General features: G+C 34.1%; 2 protein-coding genes across 4 annotated transcripts in view; both read right to left on the minus strand.

The window, feature by feature from the left end:
- The window catches only part of LOC111064638, a 62538-nt gene that overhangs the window by 7177 nt on the left and 39514 nt on the right, over positions 1–15847 (minus strand). Inside the window, exons 19-22 of the mRNA XM_039429552.1 lie at positions 15563–15768; positions 6251–6458; positions 4849–5085; positions 3869–3995 (exon numbers count right to left, since the gene is read on the minus strand). Of these exons, the coding sequence (XP_039285486.1) occupies positions 3869–3995; positions 4849–5085; positions 6251–6458; positions 15563–15768 (778 nt within the window). The remainder of the gene's footprint in view (positions 1–3868; positions 3996–4848; positions 5086–6250; positions 6459–15562; positions 15769–15847) is intronic.
- The window catches only part of LOC111063835 (gram-negative bacteria-binding protein 3), a 12124-nt gene continuing 3233 nt past the window's right edge, over positions 6957–15847 (minus strand). For 2 of the 3 annotated variants that reach the window (XM_039428847.1, XM_039428846.1), the window contains exons 2-4: positions 15538–15768; positions 13106–13232; positions 6957–9407 (exon numbers count right to left, since the gene is read on the minus strand). In XM_039428847.1, the coding sequence (XP_039284781.1) occupies positions 9215–9407; positions 13106–13232; positions 15538–15768 (551 nt within the window). In that variant the 3' untranslated portion in view covers positions 6957–9214. The remainder of the gene's footprint in view (positions 9408–13105; positions 13233–15537; positions 15769–15847) is intronic. The other variant, XR_005571401.1, reaches the window with a different exon arrangement.

A 15847-nucleotide genomic window follows, 5' to 3' on the forward strand; every position in this document is an offset into this window, starting at 1 on the left:
TAAAATGTTGGTCGATCTTCTACTACGGTATAGTGAGGTCCACGCTATAACGACAGTGGTGAAAGATAGAAGAACAACGTTGTCGATCCTCTGTCTTGTCAATGCCTTCTATAGACGGTGGCTGATACAGGTTTATTGATGTAATATTAACTGTTCATTCTCGTTTTAAATAATCAATTCTATTTTATTAAACAAGAAATTATTTTTTTTATTTATTTCATAATGAATTTTCAGAATATTGATATGAAATATTTTGTTAATTAATTATTTTATTTATTTATTTACAATGCAAATGACACTAATGTAATAATATTGAAAGATGAAATAATAAGGTAGTCCTTGTGCTATTCTTCTTCCAAATTTATAAGTGACAAAGTCCAAGGTAAGATTAGAATTTCACATGTACAATTTTTATAAAATTTTAGTCCAAAATAAACATTAAAACTATAAATTTTGAATTTAGATGGCTTGAATTAATAAATTAATTAGAAATATTCCACTCAATTGCCACTTGTAACGAATAATACTGAGTTATTTAAGAAAATTTGGAACCATTATTCAAGAAACAAAAACTTGTAAACACTATAGCTCAGCTGACAAAAAAAAATCTTAATTGTTAAAATACGGTCTAGCAAAAGAGCAAAGCGAGAAAGAGATAGCGATATCAGCTTTGTTGAATGATAGACAAGGATAGAAATACCATTGCTAATCAAACACTGCCATTTTAACGTAGATCTCACTGTAGTGGAAAGAAGTTTCAACCTGCTCCTGTAGAAGAACTTATCATGTATAAAGCTGGGTTTTTGTTTGGGGGAAATACCGTCGTCGATCACGACAGGGTGAGGATCTCAGATTGGGTAGATTTCAATTTGTCTAAAAATAACCTAAAAGATTATGGTTAATTATGTTTTAATGAGAGAGGTTGAGTTTATACTTTTTATTGGCAATAAGTTGATATTATTAGAAATGTTTTGATTCTTGAATAATAAGCAAAAATAATGAAATAGTTATTTGTGCAACTAGTGCGCAAAGTGACAGTTTGCTGCACCGAAAGAAACGCTTGTTGAGTGCAGCAGAGGAACTTTGCGCACGTATTTCACATTTAATTTTTCCTACAGTTACCATTGAATATGAGAAGTGGTTGATTGAATGATTATGGGTAAAATGATGGCTGAAATTCATCAAATGTTTGTGTGTGTGTGTGATGCTGTTATTAATAGTAACTTTAATTCATTAAAAAATTAATAATCCAATTGAAGTTGAAAATTCTCAGCCAAAGTTCTCATTTTTATTCATTCAAGAATCAGAAAAAATACAGATGGAACAAAAACTTCACATTCAAAATACAAGCCAACAGCTTGTTGGCTGAACCGAGATGCAAGATGACTGAACACAACAAGATGGCTGAAACGACAAGCGCGCGACCTAGCGGTCTGTGCTAGCGGGAAGAATCGTACCTAAGTTTGTTTCATCCAGCTAAAAATTACTGAAACACAATTCAGAAATTTAGACTTTTGCTCAAATTAACGAGAAAAATGTTCAAAGTAAACTGAAAAATATTTATAAAAATAACATATACAACAGAGAATATTTATTGTAGTATTGTTATGTTTTTTATTATTTTTATTTATATGAGTATCGAACAGTAATCATTTAACCTCAAAATTCGAATTTTATAATGTATATTTGCTACTTTTCTCATTTCTTGGAGTTGAAATAATAATTATCAATAGAAAAGAACTATTATTTATTATTTAATGATGAGAATTCGTAAATGATGATTATTTAATTATGATTTAGATAAACTTTATTCTTGTTTTGGATTTCTAGATTGGGATTTTATCATAAATGTAGGGTAGCCATTGAAATGATTCTTATCTAAATCTAACCACAGTCATTTTTACCAACTTAATTTTTGTTTTCGTGCACTAATCCTCCATATAACCCACCAACTATTTTGTGTTGCAATGTTGCAAATCTGGAGTGCAGAAAAATTTTTTTCGCCCCACTTGGATGTAATGAGCTGGTTTTCATGCGTCATAAGGAGGCCGAAAATGATTGTTTTCCGACCAGGCCAGTAAAATTTCTAAGGCCCTAGGGCTGTAAAATAACCTTGAAGTCAGCTGATTCTGATTTGATGTGAACGTGTTTACAAAATGGTTTATGAAACGGAATCAGTTTATGCTTCTAGAATTGAATAAGTATTCTGCAATAAGATACTATCATTTTATTTGGATGAATAAAATAAAGATAAGATATATATTATAAATTATATTCAAATTCGATTTTCAGAGTAGGATAGAACTTCTAACCTAAACTTCCGAAGTCAACGACAACAAGCATTGTTAACGTTGATATTCAGATTTGTCAAATTTCAAGTGTACTAAAACAGCTGATCAAAAAACTTTTCATTACTTGTGTTTATTATTCAAGAATCAAAACATTTATAATAATATCATCCTATTGTCATTTTTAAGAATGAAAAGTATAAACTCAACCTCTTACATAATTGAACATAATCTTTTAGGTTATCTATACAAATCAGAATAAAAAATAAAAATACTTGAACAATTTCCCAATATTCAGATTACCTCAGATTTGCTAGAGCTATGACCTTCCTGTTTTGCTTTCGGAAGTGCCTAATAAACAATTATTCTCATATTTATATTGTTTATTTTTCTGTGTGGCGAAAAATAACGTTCTCACCATGGGCAAAAATGTTTTTCCGGCTCTCAATCTTTTCTAGTCCGAGGCCTATGGCCTCGGACTTGAAAACCGATTTCGAGCCGGAAAAGTCTCATTTTCGGCCCTAGGTGCGAAATATACTATTCCTGCACTAGAGCGGAAAAGTGAATCTTTCACTAAGCGTTCTGTAATCAGTGCAGGAATCGTCACTTTTCAAGGTAACTGTAGGAAAAGTTATTTGATCAGCTGTTTTAGCACACTTGAAATTTGGACAATGGGCCATATTAATGAAGTTGAGCATTTGCTTATACTTCTAAAATATGGAGCATTTGCTTCATGTTCTATGAATAAACGTGAGCGAAACCTTTTGCTCATGCTTATCAAAATATAGTTTGAGCATTTGCTCAAAAGTAAAAGCTTATACTCAAAATTGCATGAATAAACTAGAGCATTTGCTCAACTTTTGAAGCAAATGCTTCAAAAAAGGTGAGTCAAGTCTAGAGCAGCTTATCACCTTTTGCTCATAGTAAAATGGCTCAACTAATTCGTATGAGGAAGAGGAAACTATACCAGATACTATCACAACCAATAGTTGAGAACTATATAAAACTCTTTTTAGATTCAACCATGATATGTATCACTATAGTTCTCAACTAGGTATTGGTTGTGATCGTATCTGGTATAGTTTCCTCTTCCTCATACAAATTAGTTGAGCCATTTTACTTTGAGCAAAAGTTGAAAAGCTGCTCTAGACTAGACTCAATTTTTTGAAGCATTTGCTTCAAAAGTTGAGCAGATGCTCTAGTTTATTCATACAATTTTGAGTATAAGCTTTTACTTTTGAGCAAATGCTCAAACTATTTTTTTGATGAGCATGAGCAAAAGGTTTTGCTAACGTTTATTCATAGAAAATGAAGCAAATGCTCCATATTTTAGAAGTATAATCAAATGCTCAACTTCATTCTTATGGTCCATTGCTTGTCATCGTCGACTACAGAAGTTTACGTATAAGCACAGAATACAGCTTATTGCTGTATTCTGTGGTATAAGTTGAACGAGAATGCACCTTGAGAAATCTACTTCGATAGTGAAGTTTTTATATTATTGTGTTTACTGCTGGTAAATAATTGAAATAAGGACACGAATTCTGAGCATAACTGGCAACTATGCAGATTTCTCTTACCCGCACATGTAAGCTGGTTCATCTGAGTTATCACCACAATCATCATCAAAATCACACAATTTTATTTTAGGTATGCACTTGTCATTCCTGCAGTGGAACTCAGCTGTGCGATCACATGTTTTGTTATCTGGGAACAAATTGAACAAAAATTTATCCTTGAGAAATTTCCAATTTACAGGAGCCTAGGTATAGGATGTAAGATAAAACATAGGTCCACCATAACAGTCGGCTATTGTTCTATTGAAAGCACTTTTCGCATGATCGGGGATAGGGGCCATAGAGAATTTCGAATTGAATACGAGATCTTCCCGATTCAGGTGTCAGGGCAAACCTTCATAGTCATTCGATCAACTGTTCAGTAGTTCCGACCTCAGACGTTATGATGCGTCAAACATGTATTTCGTTTTGTATCCCGTACATGTATAAGCCAATTCTTTCCCCAGTATATGGTAGAGATGGTTTGATAGAATTGGCTAACTCGGAACTCGCCGACTCCATGTTAAACTGCCGTATGAATCAAAGCCGCTCTGATCGGTGTAGTATTGATCATATGGCAGTTTAAGTCAGCGAGTTCCGAGTTAGCCAATTCTATCAACCCGTAGAGATTGAAGAAATTGTTCAATATAATTACTGTATAATAATGATTTCAAATACCGTATTCAATAAAATCGATTTAAATAGAACTAAGTACTTCTGCTAATGTAAATATTGACCGAAGAAATAAATAGCAGAAGGAAATTTGAAGATTGTAAAAATGTTCAATATTAATTTATCCAACTTCCATTGGAAAGAATAGATTCTTTTTTGTAAATTTTGATATTTTCTTGGCGTTGAACAGAATTTTGTAGAATGTTCTATGTCAATAAGCGAATTTCTATTTCTATTTTATACTACTCTTGAATTCGAATTTGGTATTGAAGGATTCAATATGGATAAAATTAAAAAAGAAGTTTTATAAAAAATAAAGTTTTTCACATCACCTTTCACTTCATATGATAGAGATACCCTTGAATAACTCACTCCATCCTTCTCAACTTGTATCCAGTAATGAATGACGTCACCAATTTTCAAGTTGACATGCCGGTTGGTGTAGGTCCAGAATCCGTCATTTTTCGATGATGGCTTGAGAACATCAGCTGCGAATTGGCCCGCGTCTGTCTGTTCAAATTCTTCGTTTATTCTTCCATGAAAGGCGTAACGTGTCATGCCTTCTTCATCTGAATTGAATACAAAAAGCCATTGATGTATTACAAAGCTTATTCGCTTTTTAAAATAAATAATTTCTCCTATTAGTTCACAATAAGTTTTGTCATAAGAGATGCAGAGTGATACAAGTCGACTAATAAGCTCTATGCTCTAAAACTCAACCATTGTCAATTTAAATACATTTTAATAAAAAGAGAAGTTCTTGATTGGTTAGGCGTAGCTGATGGATAATAATAATAATATCGAGTGACCTGGCTGGCTCAGGTTTGGTGTCAGAGTTTTAAGGTCGCAACTGATCAATTTCAGCTGATGGATGATGATGAGAGATCAGTGAACCTACAGCTTTAGGTGGGTTCCGAACCACCGGGAAGCAAATTTAAAACTCATAAACGGTATTTAGAGGAGTTCGGTTCTCAAAGTGGTCACCCTTACAGAGGTAGGATCAGGCGCATGGAGCTCAACTTATCGATAGCTTATCCCAAATAAGAGTGTATAAAATGCAGTTATAAATAAAAATAAAAATCTAAGAACCCTTTTTTAAAATTGTTTACTCACAATATGGTTCGGCTATGATGTCATTATCAAGTCTTATAATGGCATCAAAGCCGAAACATGTTGCGAGTAAACAATTTTAAAAAAGGGTTCTTGGATTTTTATTTTTATTCATATTCAAGAGTAGCCCTAACAAAAAAAACGTGCAGTTAATATAATATTTCGATTGAACAAAACTATAGTAACCCAGTTTTTCTCTCCTGATCTGTGTTTTTTCATAAAAATATAATAATAAATACTTCAATTTTCTAGTAAGAAGATTGTATCAAGTAGTTGCATTATTATTCTTATTGGATTTTCCTTGAACGCAACAAGTCAATTTGAATCTGATATCTACTAGAGTGGGTGGAATCAATTTATTGTAAATTCAAGTAATTGATTTTTTGCGTACCCAAGGAAAATTCAATAAGGATAATAATAATAATGCAATTTGATGCCCTTTCCTTGTAAGAATAAAATTGAAGTTGAAAGATTTCTCAATCTTTGAACTGTGTAGAAGACAATGTTAATAGTTTTGTCTATAACAATATTCAATTAATTCTTATCTAGAATCTGTCACCTATATAGCCTAATATGCTAGCTATCATAATCTAACAAGCCATGTTAATAACCTCAATCACAAACCTGGAATGGATGCTTTGAATCCTTTGGGCTGCAAAACTTCGATAATTGCTGTCGGAACTTCATAACTAGTAACTGTATTTATAAGAACTATTAAGCAAATAAAACTCACGCAACCAATATTATAATATGACATCTCAAAAGTCAATGCTACTCGTAGGTCAAGTTGATCGTACAAGAGAGATCCGAGATTTGATCGTTCGCGATGTTGTTAGATGCGAAAGACTTTGAACTTGAAAAGATAACTGGCAAATCAAGTTTTTTGTATTTTTGTAACATGGGTATGATTATATGCGAGCGCGCACACTAACATCAATTTACTGAAGTATCCTATTGGAATAACAGATTATTGTCTACAACATAATTATGAAATTATACCTGTACACAATTTTACATCAGAGTATCTAGTAAGGTTGTTGTTTTTGTTCTTTTTGGAATTTTCCAAAACCTGTAAAGTTTTACTTCCAAATCAACCTTTTTAGCCGTAGTAAAAATCTCCTCAATGATCAACACTAATGCATTGATTTGAAAGGATTTTTATTCAGTTCAACAAAATTACTGATATAAGCATATTATGATAACTGCTTATTTGAATTCCGAATAATTTATTAATATCTGTGAAACAGATTGGATAATTTCCAATTACCGTAGTTCCTAGATATAAGGAATGGAAGTTCAGTAGTGGAGTGATGAAAAAAAGTAACTACAATTTCTTTGTTTATTGGTTTATTATACTGTCATGGATAGTGACAAGCACCATTTCGACAATAGTCATAAAATAAGAGAGAAAACAAGATATTGATACACAAAACACAATAATTTTGTACATAATAGAACAATTTTGTACATCATAACACAATAACTTATAATATCTAAGGCCATACAACATTTATAACTAATGTAACGTATTCAATGGTCGAAGATACTTCGCCACTCATAAAAACATTTCAATAGCCAACATTTTAGATTAGACTTGAAAGAGTTTAGGGTTTGGGCAGCTTTTATATTCTGGGGTAAACAGTTAAACACTTTTTTGCCAATGTAATTTGGGTTGTGCTCATAAAAAAAAGTAGAGTTGTGTCGTGTATGGTCAGGAGAACAATCGTTTGTCTGACCGCCAGTTGTAGGCGTTAGCTCATTTAGCGTTATCCAGGGTGCACCACGAGGAGGCGAACTAACATTACACCCCCCCTTGCACAAGTGGGGAAAGGCTCCAACGCCTTTTTGTGAGTGTGGCGCTGTGCAAACCATAAGACACATTGTAGAAGAGTGCACAAGAACAGCTTATGAGGGCAGGCTGGATGACTTCCTGGTAGCTACACCAGATGCAGTGGCATATTTAAATCGACTAGATAATATATGTTTATAACTTTTAAATTTTTTTTTTTCAATTTGTGTTCCACCTTTTTTCAAACTTGTGACTAAGATGACTTCATTGTCTATATGTTTGACTTATGTTAGATAACATAAAGATTTGTGTCGTAGGGCCATACGCTAAAATAAAATGTGCTCATAAAACCCTGTCCTGTGCTGTTCAACACTGACTAAGCCCCTGTATCTTGTATTGTGTTGATGAACATCCACACCTGTCAGCCAATCATCTTTCATTTTATAAGCAATGATTGCCAGATGGTTCAAATAGAGACTAGGAACCGTCGAAATTCTATTATCTTTGAATAGCGATCTACACGAGAAACGGGGTGGCTTTTTAAATATGATTCTTTGGGGCACGGAAGATAGAGGCAGAAAATCTTGATCCTCCCCACGGCAATATACCATAATACAGTAATGATTCATAATATCCATAGTAAGCAGAGATCACTGCCTCATGAACTAATACCCTCCTGAGCCTGGACATTGCATACACAGCTGAGTTTAATTTCCATTTATATTTTTTTAGTCAAGAAAATTTTTTAATGATCAAATAATAAATTTCCATAAAATTGAGATTAATTTTTTTTCAAATTAATTATAAATCTAATTACAAAAAAATGATCTGGCAACGTTACATAGCTAGAACTGAGTGCTATCGGCTTTGTCGAATGATAAACAAGGATAGCAACACAAATGTTGTCAACATTAAATACTGTCATTATAACTTGTATCTCACTATAACTCATTTGCTTCAAATTGGAATATTGTTTGTATTGTTACGTTGAAGTATGTGGTTTCTTTCTGGTAGAATATTGTAATGAGTTTTCTTATAACGTTGCGAATAACTTGTTTCACTGATTACACTACAATATTTTCTGTTACATGAATACAATCTATACTCCGTACAAATTAACTTCTGACTTGGAGGAATATGCGGCGCAGAGAAATGGAGGGAGATCAGTCAATTACAGTGATGGATAGAGTAATAGGTAGAAGCGCAGTTGCCAATTTGTCGATTAAAGTCAGTCGACTGGAGGATTCCAGACAGGAAACTCCGTAAGTTTAACATGAGCGCTTAATACTCACGAGAAATTAGAGGAATGCTGGCCGGTTAGAACGGCAACTTCGCAGCCATTGTATCGGGGGCGCGACAGTCGAGACCTACGACATTCGAGGCCTGCGACAGTAGAGGACTGTTTTCCAGTCCTTTACGGTCGTAGGCCTCGACTGTCGGGAGTGTACGAAAATTGAAGAGTCCTCTACTGTCGCCTAACGCAGGCGACATTTGAGGCCTCTTTTTCAGGAGTCCTCTACCGTCGCAGGTCTCGACTGTCGTAGCTGTACAAAAATTCGAGAGGCCTCAACTGTCGCCTAACGCAGGCGACATTTGAGGCCTCTTTTTCAGGAGTCCTGTACCGTCGCTGGCCTCGAATGTCGCAGGTCTCTACCGTCGCTGGTCTCGACTGTCGCAGGACTCTTCTGTCGTTTGCCTCGTTAGACATCGACCCATTGTATCCCTACCTCTGAATGCCTTCTCTGCTGCGCATGTCTCACCCAAGTAAGAAGTGATTTTGTACAGAGTATAATTATCAATCACTTTTCAATACCAGTGCTATTATGTGCACTTTCCTGCATCTTATTCTGGTTGAGTGTGGTACAGTTTTCGGTCAGCTCATCACTGTTGTCTTTGCAGTCGTCTTTGCCATCGCAGAATAACCATTTCGGTATGCATCTGTAATTGTTGAGTCCTGGGCATCGTAGCCAACCATAGCGGCATCTTCGACGACTAAAATTGAAAAAAGAATACTGTAAATAAAGTAAAAATAATGTGATGGGATCTCCATTGATGACATTTTTGTAGGAATCTTAGCTTTGTTAATTTCAGTTCACATATGGATAAGCTACGTGTCAAGTAATTAATAATACACGTTTGTAAGTAACATTACTTTCCTTGCCCTATTACCATAGGTAAGGAAAGTATTGCTTTCCAAAAAAAATTAAGGTACCCTAATTTCAAGTTTTCTATACGTTTCAAGGTCCCCTGAGTCCAAAAACATGATTTTTGGGTGTTGGTCTGTGTGTGTGTATGTATGTATGTGTGTATGAATTATGTGTTTATTCAGAAATAGAACTTTGTCAAAGTGAGTTGTTCAACTGTTCAACATTTGAGTAGCTGATCAATTTCCGGTGAAAAGTTGAGTCCGCATATCGATTACACCGATATTTGCTATCAAGTTTTATTAATATTGAATTGAATTGAAGATTCGATTTTAATCGAGAAAATGTAATATTACAGTGTGTGTGTGTGTGTGTGTGTGTGTGTGTGTGTGTGTGTGTGTGTGTGTGTGTGTGTGTGTGTGTGTGTGTATGTGTGTATGTCTGTGAACACGATAACTCCATTCCTAATCAACCGATTGACTTGAAATTTTAAACCTAAGGTCCTTAGCCTATACCATGAGAATCCGACAATAAGAAATTCAATAAAATTTAATTCAAAAAGGCGGATAATTACTAAAAACCATGTTTTTTGCGGTTTTCTCTAAAACGGCTCTAACGATTTTCTTCAAATGTATACCACGGATTTATAAGCCCTATTAACTGACATAAGTCACATTTCTGGGAAAATTGCAAGGGCTCCGTAATATTCTTGAGAAAAATGGCGGATAATACCTAAAAAAAACATGTTTTTCACGGTTTTCTCGAAAACGGCTCAAACGATTTTCTTAAAATTTATAGCATGGATAGCTATCTATAAGCCCTATCAACTGACATGAGTCTCATTTCTGGGAAAATTGCATGAGCTTTGTAATATTCTTGAGAAAAATGGCGGATAATTAAAAAAAAAAACACGATTTTCTAAAAAATGACTTGACCGATTTTTTTCAAATTCATACCCTGTATAGTTATTTATCAGATCTATCAACTGGCATGAAACTCCTTTCTGGGAAACTAATGGGGGTCCACCCCATCCTTGAGAAATGGACTTTGTAACCTCCTTCTCGTGCATGAGGTAGGTAGGTAGAGCAGTTCATAAAAAGAACACATAGTCGAGATATTTCATCTGTAGAACAGCTGTTTTGACGACTTTTAAAAAATATCATCGAATTTCACAATTTACACAAAGGAAAAAGTACTCTGAAAACAATTATATTTATACACATACTAGCCGTCAGGCTCGCTTCGCTCGCCGTATCCGTCTAGCCAGGGGGCTCCGCCCCCTGGACCCCCGACTGGATCGTCCGAGAATGAGATCAGCAGGCTCGCTTCGCTCGCCTGCATTTTCCATTTCAGCATTTTTATCATATGTTAGGACGATCCAGTTGGGGGTCCAGACTAAACGTCTGGCTAAACGGGTATGGCGAACGAAGCGAGCCTGACGGCTAGTAATATAATATTCCCAGGAATAGCTCTGATTGAAGAAGCAGTGCCCAATCAATTTTTCCGCGATAAATGCATTTCAATCTTCAACTTGGTGCCAACCTAACGTAGTCAACTCAACTTAATGCCAACCTGACAAAATTATTAATTTAGTTAGCAGTTAACAACTGTTTCGAAGAGGTACTCTCTCTGGATTATAGTTCTATATTAACATATGGTATGGACATTTTTCAATTATAATCAAGAGATTGGAATAAGAAGAATATACATGCTAAAAGACGAACTTTAAACCCTTAAAAACCACCCTTAGAGTTAAAATATTGCCAAAAGATTTCTTAGTGCGCCTCTAAAGGGCCAACTGAACATACCTACCAAATTTGAACGTTTTCGGTCCGATAGATTTTTAGTTCTGCGAGTGAGTGAGTAAGTGAGTGAAGTCAGTCAGTCAGTCAGTCAGTGAGTGCCATTTCGCTTTTATATACATGTATATATATAGATACAGTAGTCTGATCGTAGTTTCAAATATGTTGCCGCCAATCGTCATTATGTTATTCCCCTAAATTATTCTCGTTTAAGAATGGGGCTTACAGTTCAATGAGCAAGGAAAGTTGTGTGAGTGCGCCACACCAGATTTTATAATATAGGTTTCAAGCAGAGGAGGCAAAACTCACATCCCCCCGCTGCCCTCGCGGCACTTAGTAGGCCGGACTACTATAGTAAGGTCCACGATATAATTACAGTATTTGATTAACATTAGTTTTGCTATCATTCGACAAAACAGATAGCGCTAACGCAACGTTGCCAGATCGTTTTCCAACAATGTAGAAATATAATTAATCAACTGAATATTCAATCTCAATTATTTTAAAAATTCATAGCTCAATCATAGAAAATATATATATATTTTCTTGACGAATAAAATATAATTTCTTATCAATTTTAGAAACAATTTTCTTATTTGAAAAATATTTAATCTCAGTCACGAAAATGTGTTATTCAATCATTGAAAAATATTTTTTCTTGATCATTTTATTTTAAACAAGAATTAACTGTTAATATTGCATCAGCAATAAAATATAAGCTCTATAGAAGGAAGGAAGTATTCTCTACTGCCATTATAACGTGGACCTCACTATAGAGGGAGCTTTGTCTAGAGTCTAGATTGATATCATATATCAATCAATTATAGTAGATTGATCGATTGATATAGGAACTGATATGTATTTCATGTAATCTTTGTATTTTCTGAATAAATCTCTATATATAAAAATGAATGTCTGTTTGTGTGTTAGTTTGTTTGTTCCCTATAGACTCGAAAACTACTTGACAGAACGGCATGAAACTTTGGGAATATGTTGTGTGAATATTGGGGATGGTTCCTGACCAGAAATTTCAATAGGGGGGCTAATAATAATTATATATTAATCCATTTTACAGACGTATGTTTTCGAATTTGTCGGCCGAGCGGCTAACGTAGAACGGGAAGATCATCATGATTCGAGATCATTTAGTGATAATATGATTTAGCATATGAACAAAATCATACCAGCTGTAATAAACACGTCACTCTGCGATGAAATTGTTTACTGGTATTAAAACGGTAGTTTTAAGCACATAGGAAAGTCCGTATTGAGATTGTCAGATATTGATTGTCAGATAAATTTCATGTTTCACCAAATAAAGTCAAGTGTGACATGAGATACATTGAATTTTTGGCGGTAAGAAGTTCGCCGGGTAAGCTAGTAAACCTATAAAACAATCCATTCAAAAATGCACTTCTAATCTGTAGTGTGCCGTTTAATAATTACACCGAGATTACAGAGTTTAACATCAGATCTTGATATGTTTATATGTATATATGGAATAAGAGATATATTGAACAATTTTTTTGAACTTTATTTTTAATATAAAAAAACTAACGTGTAAAAATCCGTCGTACATGACTTATTGGGCCCTGCACTTGAATCGTACAGTTCCTTCGTTATAGCACAAACAATATAGAAAGACAGCTTTTATCCATGATTATAGTATCCACTACCGGTGAAAAATTGATTTTTTACATGAATGATCGATAAGTATTTAATGATTTATGCAAACTTGTCTCACCCGCAAGCGTAAGCTGGTTCATCCGAGTTATCCCCACAATCATCATCAAAATTGCACAACCATATTCTCGGTATACACTTGTCGTTCAAGCAGCGAAACTCAGCTGCGGGATCACATGTCTTGTTATCTGGGAACAGATTGATCAATAAATTCATCCTTGAGAAGATTCTTTCCATATTGGAGAAAACAATTTATGATAACCTTTTCATATTTAGTTACTCTATTGCTCTATAGTATAGAGATAGAAGATGAAACAGTGTATCACTGATCAGATATTAGAAGCGTCCTTTGCATACGGTACTTGCAGTAATTTTGATTAGAATAATTTTGATTAAATTTAAGGTTATTAAAACTTGCTATCACATCTAAAATTGTTTATAATGCTTCCATATTTTTCTTGACTAATATAGTGTTTTCTGATAATTTATACTGGAGTGATTTTTTTATAGAAGTATATGCAGATTGTATAGAAAGTATAATATACATACGGTATATGTATTATTCCTACAATAAGTACATCGTTTAAATTATAGGGAGAGGAAAAATAAGGTAATCTTGCGTTATTCCTCTCCCGAATTTAGATAAGATTGTCCGAAATAGGTTGTCTTGTATAGTTAGTTATTTACTTGAAATTAATAAAAACAATATAACAACTTGAAGTATCCTTTCATTTAAAACATTTTTCGCCCCACTTGGATGTAATGAGCTGGTTTTCGTGCGTCCTATGGAGGCCGAAAATGATTGTTTTCTGACCAGGCCGGTAAAAGTTTTACGGCCCTAGGGCTGTAAAATAACCTTGTAGTCAGCTGATTCTGATTTGATGTGAACGTGTTTACAAAATGGTTTATGAAACGGATTCAGTTTATGCTTCTAGAATTGAATAAGTATTCTGCAATAAGGTACTATCATTTTATTTGGATGAATAAAATACAGATAAGATATATATTATAAACTATTCAAATTCGATTTTCAGAGTAGGATAGAACTTCTAACCTAAACTTCCGAAGTCAACGGCAACAAGCATTGTTGACGTTGACATTCAGATTGGCCAAATTACAAGTGTGCTAAAACAGCTGATCGAAAAACTTTTCATTATTTGTGTTTTATTATTCAAGAACCAAAACATTCATAATAATATCATCTTATTGTCATTTGGAAGAATAAAAAGTATAAACTCAACCTCTTACATAATTGAACATAATCTTTTAGGTTATTTAGACAAATCAGAATAAAAAATAAAAATACTTGGACAATTTCCTGATATTCAGATTACCTCAGATTTGCTAGAGCTTAATCAGATTTGCTTTTGGAAGTGCTTAATAAACAATTATTCTCATATATATATTGTTTATTTTTCTGTGTGGCGAAAAATAGCGTTCGCACCACGGGCAAAAATGTTTTTCCGGCTCTCAATCTTTTCTCTAGTCCTCGGCCTACGGCCTCGGACTTGAAAACCGATTTCGAGCCGGAAAAGTCTCATTTTCGGCCCTAGGTGCGAAATATACTATTAAAGGGTACTTTATATTCTTACATTGTTTTTATGAATTTTAATAAAAGTAACCCATACAAATAAAGTGATTTTATCTATTTGAATAACTAAAGAATGTATAAAACTATAGATTGTGTGAATTCTATAGTGATAGTAAGCCTATCAATTATATCTGCTACGAAACTGTGGTTGATTGATGCACAAAAAACTGTAAATTCAACAATTACTTCTTTCAGTCTATAAATAATCTAATAACCGATAAATTATGTATTCAAATAAACGTCAATTTTCAAGTAAAACTTATTCTGGTACTTTTAGCAATTCAAACAGTTTAGCAACTTGAATTATTGAGTTTAGTGCTCATCAAGTGACCCAAAAATATTGCCACTCTTTCCAAATTCTTTCAACCTCCTTTTGACCATTTATAAACTAGACTATAGTTGATACGTTTTAGCTACAGTTACTTTAGAAATAAAGTTTGGTCATTGACTGATTTTGGCTTATCTTGTATATATTACTTTTAGGCCCGGTTGCACAACAGCTGGTTAAATTTTAATCGTGATTACTTTCACGAGAACCAATCAGAGAAGGCTTTTTCAAAAGACGGCTTCTCTGATTGGTTCTCGTGAAATAAATCAGGATTAAAATTCAACCAGCTTTTGTGCAACCAGCACTAAATCAGAATTTTCTCTCAAAGCGTGAAGATGAAAAATGTTCGTTCCTAATTTCAAGTTTCAACCAATTATACTACTGTATGTTACATTTATTACCATTAATAGCATATTGCCAGAACCTATCGCGTATTGACTTCAATATCGTTCAGCATTTTTCATAATTAGCTATAAGGTAAACAATCATGACTTAAATCAATATTAACTGAAAACAACATTCAACCAATATAAATTAAGTTTAAAGCTAGTAGGAGTAAGTTTTTTCAGGTCACCTTTCACTTCATAGGATAGGGATACCCTTTCATATTCGACTCCATCCTTCACAACATAAATCCAGTAATGAATGACGTCACCAATTTTCAAATGGACTTCGCGGTTGGTGTAGGTCCAGAATCCGATTGGGTCCGGTCCCAGCACGTCAGCTGAGAATTGTCCCTCGTCTGTCTGTTCAAATTCCTCGTTTATCCTTCCATGGAAGGCGAAAAGTGTTAAGCCTTTTTCACCTAGATTCAATTAAAAACGCCTTTCAAGTATTAAAAAAATTCAATCGTTCTGTTTGAGAAAACTATCATTTCCCTTATT

The sequence above is a fragment of the Nilaparvata lugens genome, chromosome 5, assembly GCF_014356525.2.
Source record: "Nilaparvata lugens isolate BPH chromosome 5, ASM1435652v1, whole genome shotgun sequence".
Taxonomy (NCBI): Eukaryota; Metazoa; Arthropoda; class Insecta; order Hemiptera; family Delphacidae; genus Nilaparvata; species Nilaparvata lugens.